Genomic DNA, 22196 nt, shown 5'->3' with positions numbered 1-22196 from the left:
TGAGCTGATTCTTACCTCCTCTCCGTCGCCAGCCCTGGGCGCTCCCGTCCAGCCTCTACCCTGAGCCCGGAGTGAACTGAAATGCAGAGAAGCTCAGAGGACTCTTGCGGCGGTCACTCATTTTGGCCCCAACCACCGCGCTCCGGGCTCAGACAGCTGTGCCGAGCGTGGCCGCCCAGCAGAGGAGCGTTAGCTCACGACAGTCCCGGGTTCCAGAACCTGCAATTACAGAAACCTGGGATACTGACCACCCCTGGGTTCTAGAACAGAACACACTTGGCAGGAAGCAGAGAAAGGGTGAAGAGATCAGAAGCACTGCTACGCCTCTGATGACACCCTGCAGGGACCCGCACGGGGGGCATCCGCCCATCTACGCGCCAGCACCCCCCACCCCGCTTCATCTCACTGTACATCTGGAGGCCTCCACAAATGGGCTGGCCTGTCTAAGCTCATGGCTGGCAACTGGCAGACCTGGGACCTCCATCCCAGGCTGCCACCGTGGGGGCTGGAGCGCCTTCCTCGGCCCAGCTGGGACACCGCCAAAGCAAAGGCTCAAATGCAAGAGTTTTTTTCAAAATCATCTTTAATGTATTTTTAATAATTTTTTGCCTCATTTACCAGATAAATCATCTAAATAAATAGATGCTATACAGTCTCTTACCAATATCAGTACAAAAATAAACCGCGCTCTGCATCCGCTCTAGCCCTCCCAGCACACGCTCACGCAGAAAACGCATGTGCTTGGAATCAGCCCGCACCCCCAACCCTCCCAAATACATTCACGTTGTCTGAACAAAGCTCGACGCTCATTCCGTGCAAAGGCAGCGTTCTTGTGCTGAGACGTGGAGGCCAGGCTGGCCACTTACAAAGCAAAGCGAAGCCACCTTACACGGGCATAGCGCCCCCCGCTGCAGGAGGGGAGTCAGCGATGGGATCATCACCTTGGAGGGATGACAGGGCTCGGCTGGGCATTGCAAGTGGCCGTGCCAAGGGTGGGGGGAATCCTCTCTTCGCCCCATCCTACAGCAAGAGGAAAGTACCGACCGGGCTCTCTACATTCAAAATGGGTGGGGGCTGGGGAAGGAAAGGCAGGCGGTCCAACTCTTTCTAAGCGCCCCCACCCCTGCGAGTACTGGCCTTCTGGGGTGGGGTGGGGTGGGGCGGGGTGGGAGCTCAGTGTCCCAGGCCCCACCCGGACGCTCAGGGCTGGGCAAAGGCCTGCAAGACCACACCCAGCCCCTCATAGAGGTCTCCGTCCTGGGGAGCCGTGGGGAGCCCCGGCTTGCAGGGTTCTGCCCTCTCTGAGATCCCCTCTACCCTGCACGCCTTAAAGGGCCGAGGAAGAGGCGAGAAGCATCCTGCTGCGGCAGACAGAACATCAGCTGTCTTGCTCCACGAATGGTCCCCCAAACCCCCCCGCCGAGCCCGCAAATTGCACAAACAGCTCTTTGAAAGTGCCCATGAGGCAGGAAGAGGTCCCATGTCCCCTGGGGGGTGCGTGTCTGCCTTCTATTGCAAGCTGCCAGCCCAGCCCCAAAGCCACGGCCAACAGCATTCGATCAGAGAGGAACCCCTGGCCACCCCTGTCCCACCACCCTCACATCTGTTGGGAGCCTGTGTCCTGGGACAGTCCCCCCACTCCAGGCTGCCCTTCCGGAACCCAGGTTCTCACAGCTGGATGGGGCAGGGTGGGGTGGGTTCTGCTGTCCCTCCTTCCCTGGTCTGCCCCCCACATACTCCTCTAGAGTCAACTTCCCAGGCTGGGAGGAACCACCAGAGGGGACCACCCCCAATGGAAGCACTGAATTGACCCTGGACAACGAAGGATTAAGGAGGAAGGGGAGAGAGAGACTCAGGGATTTAGGAATCTTCCCAGCAGGGCACCCCAAACAAAAATGGGGTCCAGGCTGTCTTTGGTTTGGGAACTTGGGAAGAAGGGGTCTGGGGGAACAATCACCCTATCCTCACCTCATCAGGATTCTGCTGAATTCCTCAGGACCCATCAGAGTGGGGAGAGAGCAAGCAGCCCCTGCCCCCCCCCCCGCCCCCGCCAGTGCCCAACTCTGAAGATGGGGGAAGGGTGGAGGGAGCCGGCCTTTTACTTTTGCTCCCCCAGGTGCCCAGCCCCACCTGGCTTTTTCTCCCTTACAGGGTTGGAGCAGGGGAGCAGCCCCTCCTCGAGGCCTGGGAAGCTACTTGGCCACAGGGCACATCTGTACAAAGCAGGAGATGAGAACCCCTCCTCCTGGAGCCACAGCCCCTTGCTGGGTGGGCGGGGCTTCTATACAGCCTGAACCACCCCCCCCACTGCCTCCCGACTTTGGGAAGACTTGGCAGAGGTCCCCTCGTAGGAACAGGAATGCTAGGTCACTCCTGGCTGTGGCATTTAGGATGAACGGGGAAGGGACACAGAATGGAAGGAGGAAGGGTTTCGGGAGGCTGCCCTGAGAAGGTGGTGGGACGCTCCCTCCCTCTCTGGGAGGACAGCAAAAGAGAGGAGTGGGTAGGGTTGAAAAGTCACCTGAGTCAGAGAAAACAAGAGCCCCTCAGGGGAGGAAGGACAGGGCCCAAGTGCCTCAGAGCCTGTGTTGACCCACGGCACACCTGCGGCTGGCCAGGGAAAGCCACAGAACCACATCGCATGCCCGGGGCCTCGGCGGCCATCTGGGCCTCTGTGCACAGCTGTGAGCAGACTGTGTCGGGAGAGCTCCCGTTACATGACGTGCTGGGCAAGGCTGGTAAGTGTGGGTGCCCGTGACAAGTTCTGAGGTGCTGGGAGTCACCCCACAATTCACCAGGTTGGGGTTTCTAAACAGGAGCTCTGCAAGACCCCCTGTACGCGTCCGCAAACACAGCAGCCGGGGGTGCCCGTGTGGCTGCGTGTGCATGGGAGTGTTTCTCACAGGCCAGGTGATGGGGGGGGGGCTCCCAGTGGAAGGGGCTCAGCTGGCAGCCACCCCCAGGGAAGGGTATGGGACGCACCCCAACAACCTCAAAGGCTTCCTCCTGCCCCCTCCTCTTGACCCGGTCATTTTTGGTCAAAGCCAGCCTCCATGTTCCACTGCAAAGCTGGAGTGGAAAGTTAAAAATAAAGGCCCTCCCACCCCCCAAAAAGGAAAAGGGAAACCAACCAGAAAGGCGGGAGGTGGGGGGGCTCAAGGGAGAGGGTTTGGGCCCTCGCATTCTCCTTTGGTTCCTGGGACGAGCTGCTGCATTTCTAGAGAAGAACGGTGATGGAGGCATCCAGGGGTGGGTGGCCCTGTCTCCATCCTAGCCCAGAGATGACCCCCTGACTGGCAGGGCAATGCCAGGCCGCCCCATCCCCAACCCCCAAAACAGACCACCAAGCCTTTCTGTAAACATCAGGCGCAGAGAAAGGGGCGAGGTGGCGGGAAAGTGTCGGGATCTTGCCCCCTGCTCCTGTTCCATACTTTTTTAAATAAAATAATTACCCCGCCCCCAACCCCTCCCCATCTCTGGAAGTCCCCACCCCAAGCCCAAAAGCAAACAGTTTACGAAGAGTAAAAATGGTGACTCAGAACTTCCCGCCGCGGTCCCGGAAGAAACCTTCAGCCGCCTGGGCCTCACGGAAGGTGACGGTGACGGAGTTGGCGGTGATATCGGTCACTGTCACTTCACTTGGGGGGAGCACGGGTGTCCAAGGAGGGGGCCCCTCGGCCAGGTCTGCATCTGCGGCAGGCACGGGAGAAAGACGGAGAGATGAGGACGGCCTTGACAACACCTCTGAGAAGGCGGACTGGGAGTGGGGGCAGCATGCAGACCCCTGCCCGCCCAGCACCGCGTCCCCCCTCTGAGTCTGCAGCCAGCTCCGGGCCTAGCTCAAGGCTGGACACCTGGGAGGGGGTCACTACATTTGTCTTCCCTTGCCTGGACCACCCCACCCCAGCGGGACCACAAGAAGCGCTCGGGCGGTGCCGGGGCCCCTGCAGGCTGTGTGGCCTCAGGAGCGCCCTGGGCCCTCTCTGGGCATTGCAGCAGTTGGGCCTGATGACTCAAGGGAACTCTCTAGCTCTTGGGGGCTCTGGGACGGGGCTGAGGGGCCCGGCCACCTTACCCTCCTCCTCGGGGGGCTGCTCAGCAGGCTCCCACTCGCTGGCCGCCTGCAGGACGTCCGGGGCTGCGGGCTCCTGCAGGAAGAGCTCCCGTGGATGGCTGTGACTCTCCAGGTCGGGCCCGCGGGGCGGGAACTTCTTGCGTGAAAGCCGCAGGTACTTGTGGGCCTTGCGCGGCTTGCGGAGCGGGAAGGGCAGGGCGGGCACCAAGGGGCCCTTGTCCACCAGCTCGGGCGCCCCTGCCTTGACCACCCCCTCAGGGCTCCCGCTGCCGAGTGGGCACGTCAGGGAGAAGCAGAGCTTCTCCTTGCCCTTGGCCTTGTGGGAGCTCCGCAGGTCCATGCTGTACAGCCGCTGCGGGGGCAAGCCAGGGCACGGCGGGTCAGCCCTGCCCTCCCGGCTGCGGCCGCGCCTTCGCTCATGCTGTTCCTCCCACCTGGAATGCCCTTCCCTGTGTTCCGTGGCCCAGAGCCAGCCATGACCCCAGCCCCCACCCCGGCCCAGAAAGCCACCCCTGACCAGCCCCAGCCCCAGGCCCAGCCTGGTGGCGCCTCATCTCCCCGGGGAGCTGTAAGGGGCTCGGGGATGGAGGCCACACAGCAGAGGCACATATGAGAGTACAGACTGAAAACTGACCAAGAAAAAGCAAATCTGGATTCATGAAGCAGATAAACTAAGGAGTTCTTCTTCATCACGGGGAAGGAATTTTTGCCTCCCAGAGGACCCCCTGGGCTGGAACAGCCAGCTCACCAAGGAGATGGTGTGAGACGGATGCCCTAAGGGCAAGTACCCGAGGGGGCACGCGGCACTGGGTGCCCCGTGTCACGCGGCCATGGCGACAGTGCTCTGCCCACAGCCCACGGGATACTCCTCCGCTCCGAGCTGCAGCATGGCCCCTGCGGGCCCTGCCCTCCGCCGATGCCGCATCGCACTCTCATTAGGATGGGGCTGGAGGGCACGTGTTCCACCACTTAAGGGCTGGAGTTTTGTACTCTAGGGATTTGTCTTGCTGACTTTGGCCAAGATGTGTACAAATCCAAGAAAGATCCTTGGTGCTAAGGTGTTGGGAGCGCCTGGATCCCTCCAGGGCAGCACCTTCTGCTGCCACCTGTCATCAGAGGCCAAGAGCCCCCAGGAAGAGAGTGAGGCCATGAGATGGGGCCTGTAGGTCCAACATCCCGCAGCTGGGAGCAGAGATCACACGCACAGGCTCCATTCTTCCGTCCAGCCCGCTAAGGCCCGTCACTTGGCCTGGGGTGCAGGTTGTTAGGGGAGGAGGGCTGGCCAGGGAGAGGTCGGGACAATATTGCAATGCTGGGAGGGCTTATCCTATTGCCGTTTTATCAAAACCCACTCCTTCAGCCTGGCTCAGCGGCCATCACGAGCCCAGTAAACTCCAATCTGCAAGGCGATTCGTCTTTGCCCTTCTCTACGTCCCCAAGAGAGGACTCAGCTACCGACAGGCATCCAGCAGCCTCCGGAGTCAGACCTAGGTTTGCATCCAGCTGTGACACCTGGGCAAATTCCTGGCCTCCTGGAGCCTCAGTTTCTTCGTCAGTGCCACGATGGAGAAACTGAAGTGGCCTGCCTCCAAGACTGCCCCAGCAAGGCCCGCCTCAAGGGATTCACAGCCATGCCCCTCGGGCCGGGGGACTAGCTCATTAAAGACACTGTGCTCCGCCCTTGCCCTCACTCTCGGATCATCTGCTCTGGGGGAAGCTAGCAGCCATACAGGGAGGCCGCGAGGTCCACGTGGAAAGTACCAGGCCTCTGTCAACAACCAGTGCGGACTTGCGGCCACGTGAGTCGCCACCTTGGAAGCAGATCGCCCCGCCCCAGGCAAACCTCCAGAGAAGTGCTCACTGGTTGACATCACGACTGTAACCCAAACCGGAATCACTGAAGAACCAGCTACAGGACTCCTGAATTCCTGACCCTCCCAGACTGTGTGATATGCAAAGTGTGTATTTGCTCTAAGTTGCTAAGTTCAGGGAAGACATCTGACAGATGCTACCTTCTTCCTGGGACCCACTTCACACCAAACCCCATGGAAAATACCCACTGCGTGAAGGGAAACCCATCTTCTCTGCCCAAAGCCTCAGATGATCTATGCTCAAGAGTGGGCAGGAGACTGGCTGTGGCTCACACTGTGTGCAGACCAAGAAGCCTTCGAATGGCTGGGTGAAACTTACTCACTTAAGGACAGCAGGTATGCTTATCGTCCCAATGTTACCGATAAGAAAATTCAAGCTCACAGAGGCAAAGAGACTTGCCTCAAATCACATCCCTTCGAACTCCACCCTCTTTCCAAGCAAAGCAGTGAAGTCAGCAACGTGGCCCCAAGACCTGGGTAACTTGGGGTGTCCTGGAGTCTAGATGCCCACCTGTGGCAGACAACTGGAAAAGGGGGCCCCATAGGGTTCTCTTTTCTCAAAAATGTCACATTTCTAGGGCATCCCAAGACAACAGTCCCAGAATTCTGAGTCTCCCTTTCTTGGGTTCTAAAGTTCCAGGCTGCCGCATTTCCTCTAAAGTTTATGTTTCTGAGGTCTTCAAATATTATAATTTTGTGTTTGGGGGACTCTGAGCCTCATAAAGGCTTATCTACAAGATTTTAAACTTTCAAACTTTTAGGCTCCCATCAGCCATATACCCACCCTCCCCCAAACCCCACAGCATCTCCCATCCGGCTGTCCTCATTCCCCCCTCCCCCCATGGAGACTTACCCACTAAGCGCCCCCACCCCACAGTGCCCTGGGCAGAGCAAGGAGGGTAAGTGGCCCAGCTCAACTAGCTGGTGCAAATGCACGGGGTGGGGGCGACCAGCGGGAGGAGCAGGGGGACCTGTGGGTGGGCACCCAGGCTGGCGGGGTTACCTGCAGCAGAAGCCGCTTGGGTTTCGGACCTCTCTTCCTATACCCCGACGCTCGGTCTCTCTCCTCCCTGGGGTGCAAAGCAGATGGCAGAAGAAAAGCAAACACTGGTGACATTTAAGGGAAAGTAAAGCATCCGCTCCACCTCGCGCTCTGCTGTCTACGGGGAAAGGGGCACCCGCCATAGGCCACCCCCAATCCTAGGACAGGGACTCCTCCGCATTGCTCTCTACACTGTAACAGCGGGGTCCCATGTTCCAATCCCAGGGCCTCAGTCTTCGCATCTGGCAAAAGTCGGGAGGCCACCGCCACTGGTCCTAATCGCTGAGGTGGGGCTTGGGTGACGTCCCCAAAAGTATGTGGGTGTTTGCTGGGTTCCAGAGTCACGCCGGAGCTCTGCTCTCCATGCCAGTGGGTACAGCCTCCGAAACAACGCAGATCCCGGTATCCACTCTCGGGAGAGAGGTACAGAAACCTGTCAATCAAATGTGCCTCCAGTGTCCCAGGGGAGCTGGTGAGAATGGGAATGGGCCTCTTGTAAGTGAAGCTCTCCCCAGGTTTGCCCCCATTTGGGATCTGCATGACCCTGGTGGGGAGGACAGGCTCTCGCCTGTATCACCTGCTTTGGGAAAGGGAGAGAAACTTGCCTGTACTGAGTCCCTCATAGATGCCAGACTCTCTGCCGGGTGCCCTCCCCACATCCCAAACACACAGACACAACCCGAGGACGCGTACAAAGCCACACACGACACACAGGAGACAACACAACAGAGACTCCGACAACAGTGCCGGGAGTGGTGGAGAACTTCAGAGCCACTTTCGTTCTGCCCATTTCGTTTCATTCCACCCCACCTCCTGTGGCCCCCACTGCAGAGGCCATGTGGACAGCAGGGAGAATGTGGAGGCTGGGAGTGCATTCTCCCTTCCCCTATGGGCTGTGTGATCCCAGGCAGTCTCTCCATCTAAGCTGGGGAAACCAGCCGTCCAGGCAGCTGTTTCCACCACTCAGCCTCTCCCTCAGCCCTCCACCCTCCTCCCTCCTGGGGGGGGGGGCAGCGCTGCCCTCTCTTCCCCCACTGGCTGCCCTCGGGGCGCTGGGGGAGCTGCAACTTGCACAGAGGGCCCTCCCTCCCTCCCCGTGGAGCTGGCTTGCCTTGGGGCCGAGGAGCCAGCATTTGATCCCGCTGTGACACCAGCCACGGGGCTTGCCAGGATAGACCTGCTGGCCTTTGAGGATGAGACTCTTCTCTCAGAAGCTGGTGCTGGGCCCCAGGACACCCTGTGCCAGGCCCAGCTCTACCCTGACCCACGGAGGACCTTGGCCAGTCACTTCCCCTCTGGACCTCAGTGTCCTCGCCTGGAGCCGAAAGAGGGTCCCTTCTGCCCTGGCCACCAGGGCTCTCGGGAGGAGCAAGAGAGGGCCCTGGGATTTATCCAAATGGAAGGTAGACAAGCTAAAATAATGACGTGAGGTTGAGGAGAGAGGGACAAGAAAGAAGAGAGGAAGAGGAGGAGGAAGTGGGGGGGTTGGGAAGGGCTGTGGGGGAAAAGAACGATGAAAGCGTGTTTACGGTATTTCTATGAGCGCTGTTTACAACCATCATGCCTGAACACTGCACAAGGCACCGCTCCACCCAACCCTCCTGCCACCCCGTGAGGGAGCCACGGATACTACCCTCACCTTACAGTCATGGAAACTGAGGCACAGAGAGGTGAAGTCACTTGCCCAGCGCCAAAATTCTGATGTCTGCCGCTGAGCTCTGGGCTCCAGGCCTAACGAGGGTCGGGCCCGGGGCCCAGTCAGGGCCAGCAGGGCAGGCTCCACATGATCTTGGTTTCCAATCTGCAGCGTGCATACGTGTGTGCATGTGTGCGTGCGTGCGTGCTGGCGTGTATAAAGCGGAAGGGGTCCATTCTATCCAGTCCTCACCACCCAGGGCCTGGTTTCTGTTGGCCTCGGATTCTGCCCCTCAATGTTCAGAGCTGCAGGGCAGGAGCACCCTAGGAGTCGCACCCTCTCAGCCTCTCCCTGCAGGCGGGCCTCTGTAGAAGAGCCCCCTGGCCAGACTCCTTCTGAGTCTTTTTAAAACCCTGCAAGGCAGGTGTTAAATGGACATCATCCTGGGGCGCCTGGGTGGCGCAGTTGTTGGGCATCTGCCTTCGGCTCAGGGCGTGATCCCGGCGATCTGGGATCGAGTCCCACATTGGGCTCCTCTGCTGGGAGCCTGCTTCTTCCTCTCCCACTCCCCCTGCTTGTGTTCCCTCTCTCGCTGGCTGTCTCTCTGTCACATAAATAAATAAAATCTTTAAAAAAATAAATAAATAAATGGACATCATCCCTCTTTTACCCCCTTTCACCAAGACTGAGAGAGAAGAAGTAGGCCAAAAGTCACACAGTGGGTCTATAAAAGTCTCCAAACTCTCCCTTTGTTCCTTAACTATTAAATTTTCTGACTCATTCAAAGTAAGATCCAAATCCTCCACCAGGACTTACGTGGCACCCCCTGAGCTGTGCTCCCCCTTTCTTCAGGTGCTCTATTCCTGCCTCATCTCCCACACCTCACCCAGCTCACACCAGTCCAGCCGGCCATGCTCAGAGCCACGCTTGCCTCCATGCTCTTTCTTAAACACTGGCTCTCACCCCAGGGCCTTTGCACTGACTGTTCTCTTCACCTGGGATGTGCTTCTCTAAAATACTTGCTGGGCTCATTCCCTCAGGTCTCTGTCAAACACCCCCACCTAACCACCCTACTGATCCCTGCACCCCCACCCATCCCTTCCCCCTGCCCTCCAACCCTGTCTTTGCAGCAGTTATGACCATCTGATATCATATACATTTATTGTGGTTTTTTTTTATTGTATGTCTCTGCACTGGAATTCGAGCCCCATGAGAATAGGGATGTTTGTTGGTTTTGTTCCTTGCTGCATCCCCAGCACCTGGGGCACATGGCAGAACCTCAATAAAGACTTGTTGAACAAGCAAACAAATGACCCTGAGTTATGGTCAGGGAGATAATTCAAGCTTACTGGTCTACAAAGTGCTTTCATACACCTTGCTCCCCATGAGAGCCCTGTAAGGTCAGCACTATTGTCCCCACTTCACAGATGGGGAGGATGAGGCCCCGAGAGGGAGAAGGCCTTGCTCACCACCACACAGCTGGCGAGTGGCAGAGCCAGGATTCTAACTCGGGGCTGGGACACCTGCCTGACGCTCTCCTCACTGCAGTCCAGGACATTCCACAGGATTCTCCCAAGCACCACAATCCTTTTAGATCAAGACCCCACCAAGCGCCCAGGAGCCAGAGAAAAGTTGTGGGACAGGGATGCCCTGATTTATAAAGGAAAGAACAGGGGAGAGTTTTCCTTGGAATGGGCAGCAGAACACTTCCTGGGCAGAAGCAATGGGAAGGGAGCAAGGAGGGGCAGGGGGAGAGCATCTGACTGGGAGTCAGTAGGCCTGGGTTAAGTCCTGGTTAGACGGCTTCCCAGGTTTGAGGTGCCCCCTGACAAGCTCCTTAGCTCGCAGAGCCTCAGCTTCCTCATCTGTCAGATGGGACTCTCATCCCGTCTCAGGAGGTTATCGCAAAGGGCCAAATGGAAACGATTTCGTGTAAGATCCCGCCCTGTACCAGTGGGCAGGTTGGGAAGAGGCAGAAGGATTTGGGCTGTCTGCTGGCAGGAGGTCAGTAAAGCTGGAGCTCCTGTAGCAGACGGGGATGGCTAGACTCAAAAGGCTCCCACATCAGGAGAAACAACATTTTGTCAAAGCTTCCCCCTGAGATGCACCCTCATTGCCCATGGGTGGAGCTGCCAGTCACTAACCGGCCTTGGGAATCAGAGCAGAGCACTGGCAGATAAGGGAGTCTGAGGCCTGGTGAGGGGGCGGGGGAAGCTCTGCCCAGGGCCCCTGAGCTGGGAGGTGGCCAAGTGGGACGGACCAGAACTCAGACATCCTTGCTCCGAAGCCACAGTCCCCCCCTCCCCCCCAGCCTTTCTCAAGCTTCACTGGACTTTTCTTCTCTTGGTGAGAGAGTCTCTAGATCTCTCTCTGATCTGTTGCCAAGGCCATGACTGCCCATTTCGGACATGGCTGCCCCTCACACAGGGCATCTCTGTAAAGCATTTTTATACCCTTCACAGCAATTGAAAGCCCTATCTTTGCGGGAATCAGAGCCAGTGTTATTAGGGATGGCCCATTTTACAGCAGAGAGACTGAGGCCTGGGGAGGTTAGAGAAGTGGCCAACATCACTCAGCCACAGGAAAGGGAGCCTGGGCACTTGGCTGCCCTGGGACCTGACGCCCACCCCCTTCTCCCAGCTGCAGACTAGACCGGGCTGTCCCTGCCAAACCCCCACCCCGCCCCCCGCATGCCCATGCCCCTCCTTCAGAGCCAAGCCAGCAGCGGGCTCCTTATGAAACCTCAAAGCCTGCCTTATGCCCAGCCCCAGTGGCAGGCTAAGGCCCCCTTACTTCTCCTCATAGGCCATGACCAGGCGGGGGTCCAGGATGTGCTCTTCCGGCTCCCACGTGCTGTACCTGGGGAGAGAAGCAGGAAGTCAGAAGCTGCCCTGCTCCCCACTGGCATTCCCCGAGGCTACAGCTGCTCCAATGGGGCCCACCATCTGCAAGCTCTCGCCCCCTTCCTGGTCCACATAATTGCCACCTACTCCCAGGAGCCGTCCCTGGCTGCCCAGGCTAAGTGAGGGGGCTCCGACGACGCCAGAACTCCCCTCATTCTGAGCACCGATCACACCACCCTGCAAATAACTGCGTCCAACTCCCAGTTAGACCTCATGCTCACTGCAGAAGCACAGGGCACTGCTGCCAGGACTCCCTTCTTGCGAGACGCATGAGCATGTGGTCAAGGGCAGAGGCTCTGGCGCTAGACTACCTGGGTTCAGACCCCAGCTCTGCCCTTGCTAGCTGTATAACCTTGAAGGATTTACTCAACGTCCCTGTGCCTCCATTTCCCCATCTGTAAAGAGCTCTTGTGCTGCTTAACACGTTCATCTGTCTAAGTGCCCAGAGCGCAGTGCCCGGTGCACAGGAAGTGCTCCTCGCTTAGGGCTGCTGTCCTGCCGCCCACCCTTCCAGCCCTGGCCCGGGGCGCAGCTTCTCTGTCTGGGCTGAGCCGCTCCCTCCCTCCTCGGCACACATCTGTACCTGGCATGCAGCAGGAATTGGGTAGATGGATAGCGACTGAATGGTGATCCCACGGCAGGTCCCCTTGGTATTTCCAGCGGGCACCTTCCACCACCCCCAGACCACAGAGCGTCCCCTGCTGGGCCAGCCTTGGGAGTGACAGCTCGGCAGTTCCACAGCTCAAGCCACCTCTGCTCTGCCTGCACTGCTATTCACTTACCGGCTCACTTTTTTGGTTAAATAATTTTATTTTAAAAACAAACTTTAGGGGCACCTGGCTGGCTCAGGCAGAGGAGCATGTGACTCTTGGTCTCGGGTTGTGTGTTTGAGTCCCACGTTGGGTGCAGAGATTACTAAAAAAAAATAAACTTAAAAAAAAAAAAACCTTTACGACTTCCATAAATGGAAAAACTAGTGTCACTCACCATAAACAGATGCTACTGAATAAAAAATGCAAAGTTTTAAAACACGTACCTGAATGTGTCCATATACACACGTTTTCAAATATACAACATGCGTACAAACATATAAATACACATATATGTTCATGTGCATACACGTACATGTACAAACAACACCAAAGCAATGGACTATGATTCTGGCCCCGGCTGCACCCAGGTCTGCTGGACAAGAAGGGAGGTGAGCAGGTATGAGGGAGGTGTCAGGAGGCAGTAAGAAGCCGGGTGGAGCCCCTGCTCCTGCTGCCTCCTAACCAGCCAAACTAAAACCTTCATCTTAATCTGTCCTGGGACACTGACCGCTACCAGTAATTCAATCCAGATTCCAACCACAAGCTCCCTGAGGACAGAATCCTTTCCTCCTTCCTTCCACTGACACTTCTGCGCACCTACATTGTGTTGGGCCCCGCGTCAGGCTCTGTGGAGTCAGCAACAAAGGTCTGAGCCCTGAGGACCTCACAGTCCCTACCCAAGTGCCCCACGCCCAGCCTGGTCAGGCACAGCCGCACCTATCTCGTACAGGCTGTGCTCTCCGCCTGAGGGCCAGTCCCTCCATGACCTCCTTCTCATCCTTCAGGAGCCAGGCCCCTGTAGCTTCCCCTGACATCGTCCTTAAGCTGTCTCACTCCCCTCGGAATAAGCCCTTCCCTCTACTGCTCTCCAGCCTGGTGCACTTGGCTGGCAGAATATAAGCCCTCCCCAGGGTGCCCAGCCCAGCCCCGGACCCGGACCCGAGGTGTTCTGAGAATGGCTACAGAAGCCACTGCAGAGTTCTGCTCACTCTAAAGAGATGCTAAAAGTGAAACTGGGGTTTTTTGATAGTTTGCATAAAGCCCGAAGTATAAGCAACCAGAGATTGGCAGAGACTCCAAAACTTCCTCTTCCAAAACAAAGGTTAAATTTCCTTAACTGTAACTAGTTATAACAAAGGTGGAATTTTGTGTTCCTCCTGTGTCCTCTGCCTTGCATTCTCTCCTCTAGCTGTTAAGATGTCTTTACAGTGTTCTAGTCCTCTGTCCTGCCCACTTCCCCACTGCCCTGCCCATTTTTTTGTTGATGTGGGTGCTGTGTGGTTCCCGGCAAGTCCCTAACCTTCTCTGGACCTCAATTTCCTCATCTTAAGAATCACCACCACCTCCATCATGGTAAGAGCACGACTCACTGCCAGGGACTCATCTATTCCTCATAAACCCATGGGATAGGTTACCCTATATAAAGATGAAGAAACGAAGGCACAGAGGGTAAGCATCTTGCCAAGGTCACTGAGACGGTAAGTGGCCAGTCTGTGGTTGGAACTGTTGAATCTTGGCCACCCTCTACCTTTGGGTCTCTCACTTGTCACTGCATCTGGCTCCCCACCGGGCTGTGATGTCCTTGGGAGAGGGCTAGTGCCTGACTGACCACGGCTTCGCACACGGTGGGTGCATAGAAAGGCTCAGTGGATTCAGGGGGGATTGCTACTGGGCTGGGGCAGCTGGAGGTGTGTAACAGTGGCAAAAGGTCAGACTAAGAAGCAGAAGGCCTGGTCCTGCTCCATGCTGCGGGAGAGAAAGGCTGGGGGTCTGCACTAGCGTCTCACTCTCCAGACACCCCCGCCCCCTAAAGCGGAGCCATTAGCCCTGCTCCGCTGGGGCCACCGCGAGGGCAAACGCGCTTTGCGAAGAGCTGGGCGCAGGCAAGACCAGAGCGCGCACCCGGCGGGCGGCAGGGCTGGGAGGAGCGAGCAGAGGGACCCGCGCGGGCAGGGCGGGAACTGAGCGCTCCGCGGGGGGCGGAGAGCCCCACTTTGCCCCGCCCCGCCCCCTGCAGCGGAGCCGCCGTGCGCGCGCACGCACGGAGGTGGGCGCGCCCCGGATTGCCAGGCCAGCCAATGGGGAGCGGGGGCGGGGACGGAGCGCGCCGGCCCCGAGGTAAACACGGCCACGTGACCGACCGCCCCGCCCCCTAACCCTGGTAAACAGTCTCGCGGGGGCCCCGCCTGAGCCGCGCTGCGCAGGCTCCCGCCGTGCAGGGGGCGGGGTCTCTCAAAGCCAGGCCCGCCCCAGTCCCCCCCTCCAACTTAAAGCCCTCCAAAATGAAAAGCAGCGCAGCGCAGCAAGCTCAGGTCCGAGATTGAGGGGCTCGGCGATGCGCAGGTTAAGGCCGCCGCTGGGGCCTCCGTTTACTCATCCGTGAAGTGGGACTACCAAAGGTCCCCGAATTTGGGGCTTAATGTGACCATGAGATGTGCTAAGCCACGTGAAGCACTTAGCTCAGTGTGATACGTAAGAAAAGCAAATACGCGTTAATTAAATCAATTCCAATAGAGTGCGAAAACCTCCCAGCCCAGAACCCTGGACTCCGCTGCTGCCGCGGAAACCCAGCTTTGGAAGAGGTAGGCGCGCCTGCTCTGTCCCTGGCACTGTGTTATGAAACTTTTGTCTCAGGCAGCCTTCCACGGGGTCCTGTGAGGCTAGGGCCTCATTTTACAGGTGGAAAAATGGAGGTGCAGAGGTTGAGGGCTTTGTAAATCTACAGAACTACGGTTCAAAGGCAGCCTGGTCTGGCTCCAAAGCCTAAGCACGTCTTACTGAATGGCCAAGAGAGGAACAGGCAAGAGATCCTCAGTCACCTTTGGCAGAGCTGATTGCTTATCACAGGGGCTAGGCCCCCAAGCCCTGGGTCAGGCACACCATAGTGCAAATCATTCCAGCTGTATCTGCCCCTGGGCACAGACTCCTCTGCTGGGGATTTCTGTGTGCCCATCTGTAAAATGGGTTGCCATGAGGTCATTATAAACTGGCCAATGCCTGACTCATACCAGGTGCTTACTGATTAGCAGCCTGGCTATTGCTGCGCCCACTGACAATATCATTACCAAATCTCCAGAAAGGCAGTCCTCCCTAAGAGATGGGGTAGTAGTCACAAGTGGGAAAAGAAGGAAGGAATGCATTTCCAAGGACGGAACAGCAGTCCTGGGCAGGCTGAAATCAGTGGGGTATCTGAGGGTCTGTGTGGGTCAGAGAGCCTGGAACTGATGATTTAACATCCTCTGCCCTGAGCCCCCAGCCCCTCCCTGCGCAATTTGCCGTACCTTCCAGAACAAACAAGACAGCTCCTCTGCCCCATCTGCTGGGGATGAAGGGCAGTCATTTGTCTGCAGCTGGGGAGAGAACAGCAAAGCATGTATGGTCTAACGGGGGCCTGGCACAGAGTGAGTGTGTAGCTAAACTATGGTTTCTGTTGTTAACATAAGCCTCGTTGAGCAGGGCAATGAAGGTGCCGCAGAGCAGGAGAATCGAACTCTCCTCCCCACCAAGGCTGGCACGACCCTAGCCAAGGCTCCGGGCCTGCAGGGAACAGCCTGCCCAACTACCCACTCCCCACCCTCTTTCTCAGCTTCTTCTCCAAGCAAGGGCCCCTGAGGAGGGGAGACTAAAGCCAAAGGAGCCCGGGTTCTCCCCCCGACTGAACTTGTTTTCCCCCAAGTGAAATGGGGTGATGCAATGGGTGGCAGGAAGTAGGTACCACACTGCATGGGGTTGGAAGCTATATTCTTGTCATGATCTCCCCTCTTTGGGCCTCAGTTTCCCCAACTGAGGACTGATCTAAACCATTTCCAAGGCTACTTTGAGCTCCTATGAGGAATGGAATCTCCCAGATTCCTTTCCTGGCTGCAAGGAAACCTAGAAGCTGAGCTGTCCAACTTCGTGTTAACAGCAAGCATTTCCTAAGTGCTGGTCACCTGAGAATGCACCGGGTACTTTATCTCCATCACCTAACCCTCACAATGCTGTGGCAGAGGCTTCATTATTCCGATTTGTAAGTCAGGAAGCAGAGGCCCCAGCATGTGAGCCAGGCTAGGAACCCAGAACCAAAGTGCAGGGGAGCCAGGGGTGCCCCAGGTCATCTGGGCAAACGGCTCCCAGAACCCCTCTGGGGAGTCACAAGAGGCAGTCATTAGGGCCCACTTGCTGGTCTCAGCATGTGAAGAAACAAGTGGCCTCAGGGCCCATGGCTCAGACCAGCAGAAACTGAGGGACTGTTCTTGGAGTGCTAGGCCCTTCTCTCCTGGCAGAAGCTCTGATAGGCAGACAGATCCATCTGGGAGTAAAAAAGTGGAAGAAGAACTTTTCATTGATAAGTACCTCTGTTTAGAGAAGGAAAGCTTTCAAAAGATGGAGTCTACAGAGGAGGGAAAATCGCCAGCAGTGCCTTGAAGGCCGACAGGCTGGTGACTACACTCCAACGCAAGGCCTTCTGGTGCCGAAGCTAAGGGAGTGCGGACCCAGGGAGTCAGTGCTCCTGCTGCCTGCCTTAGGCATCTTCCTTTTTTAACTCTGCCTCCACTCTTACTCCTCCTTCACCGAGTATAGAAGGCTACCTCTCATCCGCCCGTGAGGGGGAGGGGATCCTCCTCCAGTTCCAGGGTGTGGGGGAACGGCAAGCAGGGGCAGCAGGAGTGGACCAGTGCATTCTCTGATTGGCCAGTCCCCAACCCCAACCTCAGGATGCCTGTAGGTCACCCTGAACGCATGAGCCCAGGCCTTGCACCCCGCCAGGTGAAGGAACGTGAGAGGGGGGAGCTGGGCCTGCCCTATAGAGCCTATTTTGCAGAGCGGGAAGCTGAGGCAACATAGGCTGTATTTCCCTCTGCTGTGTCTCCCTGCCAGGCCCCCAAGATGCTCCCAGAATCCAATACCAGGTTAGCCCTCAACATAAACATGACAGAAAGCCCCTGGCACAGACAGCAGAAGCTCTGGGCAACGGGGGTTTCCAGAAGTCAGTCCCTAGGAGGCAGGGCAGGGAGGCAGGGCACCCACAAACCAATGAAGAGGCCCCACGACTTGCTCATTCCCTCCCACTGCAACCCCCCTGTTGGGAGGTGATTGGTTAGTAGGAAGGTTCCTGATTGGACCTTAGCAGGAGAGGTGGAGCCACTGGGAGAGGTCCTAGACCCAGCACCCTGCCCCCCAACTCTGAGATGGAGGAGGCACTCAGGAGATACCCTAAACTGGGGAGGCTCAGTTCAAGTCCCACCTCTGTCTCCACTTGCTGTGTGACCTAAGGTAAGGTGCTTACCTTCTCTGAGCATGTTTTCTCATCTTTAGAGATCAACATCATACCTGCTTTACAAGGCTATATGGAAACCTGTTTGGTAGACTGGAAAATGCTGTCCAAAGGCAAAGTGGCTCAGGCTCTGGTCCTAGCTCTATGGCACGGAGGACTCATGCCCCACTGGCTAGACTTGTCTTATCCAGCCCCACAAACCCCCACTCAGCACTGTATTTGCTCTACCTCCGTCTGGCCAGCAGCCATCTCTGAAGCCAGGATGTTGGACCTTCACCTCCCAGGTGCTAGGAAAAGCCAGAAGAGGGGAGAGGAGGCTCCAACCAGAAGATGGAGCTCAACCCAGAGGCGAGCAGGAGAGAAGAGAAGCTGGGGCCCACCTGGACCCTCATGTCCTTCTAGCCCCTCAGCTGGCAGAGGGGAAACCGAGGCCCAGAGAAGAGGATGATTTAATCAAGGTTCGATTGCCAATTACTACAGCAGCTGGAGCTAAAAGCTGGGTGGGAGAGAGGCAAAAGGCGGATGGAAGGGTGAACAGGTAGGCAGACACATACACACAGGGGAGCCTTACTTTGGAGGCCATCCTTTCCACTTCACCAGATATTCGACTTTACCCTGGGAAGAAAGAGAAGCAGACACAGTGAGATACGCAGCTGCCCTGACAACCACTCACAGGACAGTAAGGCGCAATACTTTCTGCAGACTGGTGCTCCCCCGAGACATACACAACCCAGGGACACTGCCCCCCTTGCTCTGCACCAGATCCCCACCAACCCAGAGACACCCGAACTTTGGCTGCTGCATGACTACCCCAGACTGTCCTTCCTGGGAAAGCACAGGAGGGCATCTGGCCTCAAACATTTCTGGGGCTCCTGTGGCAGAAGCTCAGAGCCCATGTCACACATGGGGAAACTAAGACCACATGGGGTATGTATCGCCAAAGACCCAGTGCCCAGAGTTCCAGTGCTAAGACCATAACTCCTACGTTTTTCGAACAGAAGACTCCCCAAATCCTAGAAAATTCCTCACTGGCGCGTTTCCCATGGTTCTAGCCCCACCACCCCCCTCCCTGGGAGAGGCTGCCTCTGGCCCAGGGGTGACAGGCCAGTGACTTTAGGGCTCTTAACTCAAAAGACCCTGGAAGGACCCCAGAAAAGACTGACAAAGTCTCCACCTTCAGAAGCGATGGTCACCCCTCCAGAAGTTAGAAAACAGAGCCTCACCCCTCCCTTCCTCACTGACGGGGGCCTGGCTTTCCAGTCCCACCCCATCCACACAGGAACTTTAAGACCAAGATATGTCACCTCCTCAAAGAAGCCGCCCTGACCAAACTTTCTAATGCCATCCCTCCCACCTTCCAGTTCTCATTCTGCATAGCACACAGGCCCACTGGAAGGCATCTGTATTTATTTCCTCGTTCGGCGTGTGTCTTCTCTACCAGGATGCCAGCTCCATGAGGGAAGGGATGCATGCTTCCCTGGGGCTTAGAATGGTGCCTGGTACGTAACAGACCCTCAATAAATAATTCTGAATGAATGGCTGAAGGAATGATGTCCTTCATTCTCAGGCACTACCATGGAGAAGGAGGGTAACCACTGTATCCGCTTAGGCTACTGTGCATGGAAAGCACTGGGCTTTGTGGAATAAATTAAAATCCTGGAGGAAGGGAGGAGGAGGAGGGGCAGCCCCAAGAGTTCAACCCCATCAAAGCAGGGGGGAAGAAAAGCCCATGGCCCACCTCGACCTTCACCCTTGGCTCAAGATGCCAGGACTGAGTTTTCTCACTCCAAAGATGAGCTAGCCATTAGCCAACTTGAGCTCCTGCTCTACCTCCATCTCTACCTTGCTGTGTGACCTTGACCAGGTCATTTCCTCCGCCTGGGTCTCAGTCTCTTGTCTCTGTCAAACAGGAGAAGATGACCTCTAAGACCCCTCCCAACCCTGCCACTGGGGCCTCCCAACGGGCTGCAGAGAGGAGATAAGGGAAAAGGACGGTGGTGAGTGCCAGAAGGACTTTCCCGAAGGGCTTCCATCCCCCACCACCGCTCTGAGGCGACCACTCTGCAAACAGGTGCACAGGAAGTGTGAACCGCCAGAGTCCAGCCCCGAGGCGCGGGTACCCGAACCCGGTGTAACAGATGCCTCCTTAAATTGCAGGGTGTATGTTTTGGAGGCGAAGGGAAGGGGGAGGAGCTTAGAGGATGCCCCAGCGCTGTAGGCGGCTTCACTAAGCTTGGCCGGGCGGGGCTGAGAGTTGGGGTGGGGAAGACAGAGAGGTGTGCGCTGCAAGACGGGGAGAAAGCCGGAGGTGGGGGTAGAAGGAATCCGAAAAGGTCGAAGTCCAGAGTTAGACCTCAGAGGCAGGAGGCTGAAGCTCCGCCTCCAACTTCAAAGGTGTCGGTACCGAGTCCGGGGTCCTGAGTTCGAGACCCAACTCCGATGCTAACGCACCAGTGAGCCTTTTCCTCAACTTGGGCCTCAATCTCCCCTTATTTAGAATGAGGGGAGGTTGAGGACGGACGGCGTTCGGGATCCCTACAGTCTGACCCTAATCTCCAGCTCTGGCGGGTTCAGCTGTCCCCAGGATGCCGGGGCGACAACTTTTATTCTACTAGTCCTACAAGGTGGCAGGGGAAACTGAGGCACAGACTGGGGAGACGAACCCAGCAGCGCGGAGCTGCCTGGGCCCCCCGCCCCACTTTCCCCCTCGCCGCCAGCGTGGAAGGGACGGTGCTGGGGACAACAGGGGACCCCACAGGGGTCCTGGGAGCCGCCCCCAGGCAGCCTCACCTTCCGCACGCGCTTCTTCCGGATGCTCTCCACCGCGAACACCTGCTCGCCGATGGCTGACAGCTCCATGCGGGGCGGCGGGCGAGCGGGCCCGGGGCCGGGCCGGGCCGGGCCGGGGGCGGAGCTGCGGGGCCGCGGCTGAGGCGCGCGATGCTCGGGCCGGCGGGGACCCCGTCACCCTCGCCCGGGCGCGCACGCGCACGCGCACGCGCGCACACCCCCTCGCGCTCCCTCACGCCGCCGACGTTCCATTTTTGAACCTGCGCAACGTTTTCCTCTGCGCGAGCGAGCGAGCTAGCGAGCGCGCGAGGAGGGGGCGGGGCGGGGGCTCGGCTCGCGCCCGGCAGGTCACGCCCCTCCCTCCTGGGCCTCCCCCTCCCCGCCGGTCCCGCCCAGCCCCGCCCCCGATGGAGTCCCGCCCCGCCCCGCCACCGAGCCGGGGGCCGCGCGCTGCAGCTTCGCGGCGCCGGCCCGCGGGACTTATTTGGCGCGGGCGTCGCTTGGCGCCGGGGCGGAACGAGATCTTATACCGAGACGCGTTTCTCGTAATGCTCCCGGTGCCTCTGGGAGGCCGGAAACGACACGCCCCGGTTGGGCAGATGAGAAACGGGCCGAGCGCGGAGGCCGTGCGTCCCATCTCCCACCGAGGAGCGGGCGGGGCCGGGGCGCGGACCCCGAGCGGCGGGAGGAAGGCGCCGGCCGAGATTCGCATCTCCGGACCGAGGCCTCTAGATCCGGGCTCCGGAGCGGCGTGGTTTGGCCAGTCCGGAGCAGGCGCCTGCTTGTTCGTCCTTCCGTCCGTCCGTCCGTCCGTCCATTCGTGGGCGACTGTGCGGAGGGCCCCAGCTAGGCAATAATTCGCGGCAGGTGTGGCCGGGGCGGGTTTTGCCGCCACGCACTTGGCGTTCGGCACATAATACTCGTTCCACTGTTTGTGAAATGAATGGATGTTGAGGTCCCAGACGGACTCTGTCTCACCCACCCCATCCCCCTTCTGTTTTCGTTCCCGCGCCACCATTCCTCCCCGCCGGGAACCGCGCCCCTCGCGCTCCCACCGCCTACCTGCATGGATCCCAAGTCCTGCCTCCCTGACCCGCTTCCCTCTACACCCCTCGTCCTTTCCGCTGGACGGCGGCGACCACCTCCTCACTGAGCTGCCGCCCCCTCCGAGCCGTATCCACACAGTGCCAGAGAGCGCTTTCCCCAATGCAGATCCGACTGGGTCACCCTAGTGCTTAAAAACCTCCCGTAGCTCCCTATTCCCCTCAGAATAAAGTCCAAACGCCTCTGTCTGGCGCACAGAAAAAAGAAATGATAAATTAACACTTGACTTTTTATCAGAAGCAACGGAAGCCAGCCAGAAGACACTGGAATGATTTATCTAATGTCCAGGGAGAAAATAACCATCATCTTAGAATTACGTACCAGTGCAAATTTCTTTGAAGAATTATGTGCCCAGTGGAAATATCTTTCCAGGAGGGGGAGAAATAATAACATCTACAAATACTAAGACTAAGCCTTTGCCACTAGCAGACCCTCCCTAAAGGAAATTCCTGCGGAAGAACTTCAGACAGGAGGAAGATGTTCACAGACAGAGGTCTGATGCAATAGGGAATAAAGAACAATGAACATTGACAATATAAAACAATAACAATGTCTTCTGGACAAAAAAAGAATTAAAATGCACAAGAACAATAGCATATAACTTGGATGAAAGGAGTTAAAGGGTTCTAAGATCCTTATATTCGTCAGGAGGAAGTGGAAATACCAAATACACTTAGACGTAGGTGAGTTAAGAATGTAAGTTGCC

General features: G+C 57.5%; 1 protein-coding gene across 2 annotated transcripts; it reads right to left on the bottom strand.

The window, feature by feature from the left end:
* Positions 1–571: 571 nt before the first annotated feature.
* On the bottom strand, positions 572–20683 carry CBX7 (chromobox 7). 2 transcript variants are annotated; one of them, XM_045779645.2, is made up of 6 exons: positions 20387–20683; positions 18168–18211; positions 11418–11483; positions 6950–7016; positions 4076–4427; positions 572–3690 (listed from the first exon to the last, which is right to left on the bottom strand). In XM_045779645.2, the coding sequence occupies exons 1-6, from the start codon at positions 20453–20455 to the stop codon at positions 3536–3538; spliced, it is 753 nt and encodes a 250-aa protein (XP_045635601.1). In that variant the 5' UTR covers positions 20456–20683; the 3' UTR covers positions 572–3535. The 2 variants fall into 2 exon arrangements, with proteins under 2 accessions (XP_045635601.1, XP_045635602.1); XM_045779646.2 differs by having other exon boundaries at positions 4076–4148; positions 20387–20682.
* Positions 20684–22196: the final 1513 nt, after the last annotated feature.

This window comes from Ursus americanus, chromosome 17 (assembly GCF_024610735.1).
Source record: "Ursus americanus isolate L20-20 chromosome 17, mUrsAme1.1.p, whole genome shotgun sequence".
NCBI lineage: Eukaryota > Metazoa > Chordata > Mammalia > Carnivora > Ursidae > Ursus > Ursus americanus.
This window is presented reverse-complemented; position numbering and strand designations above follow the sequence as displayed.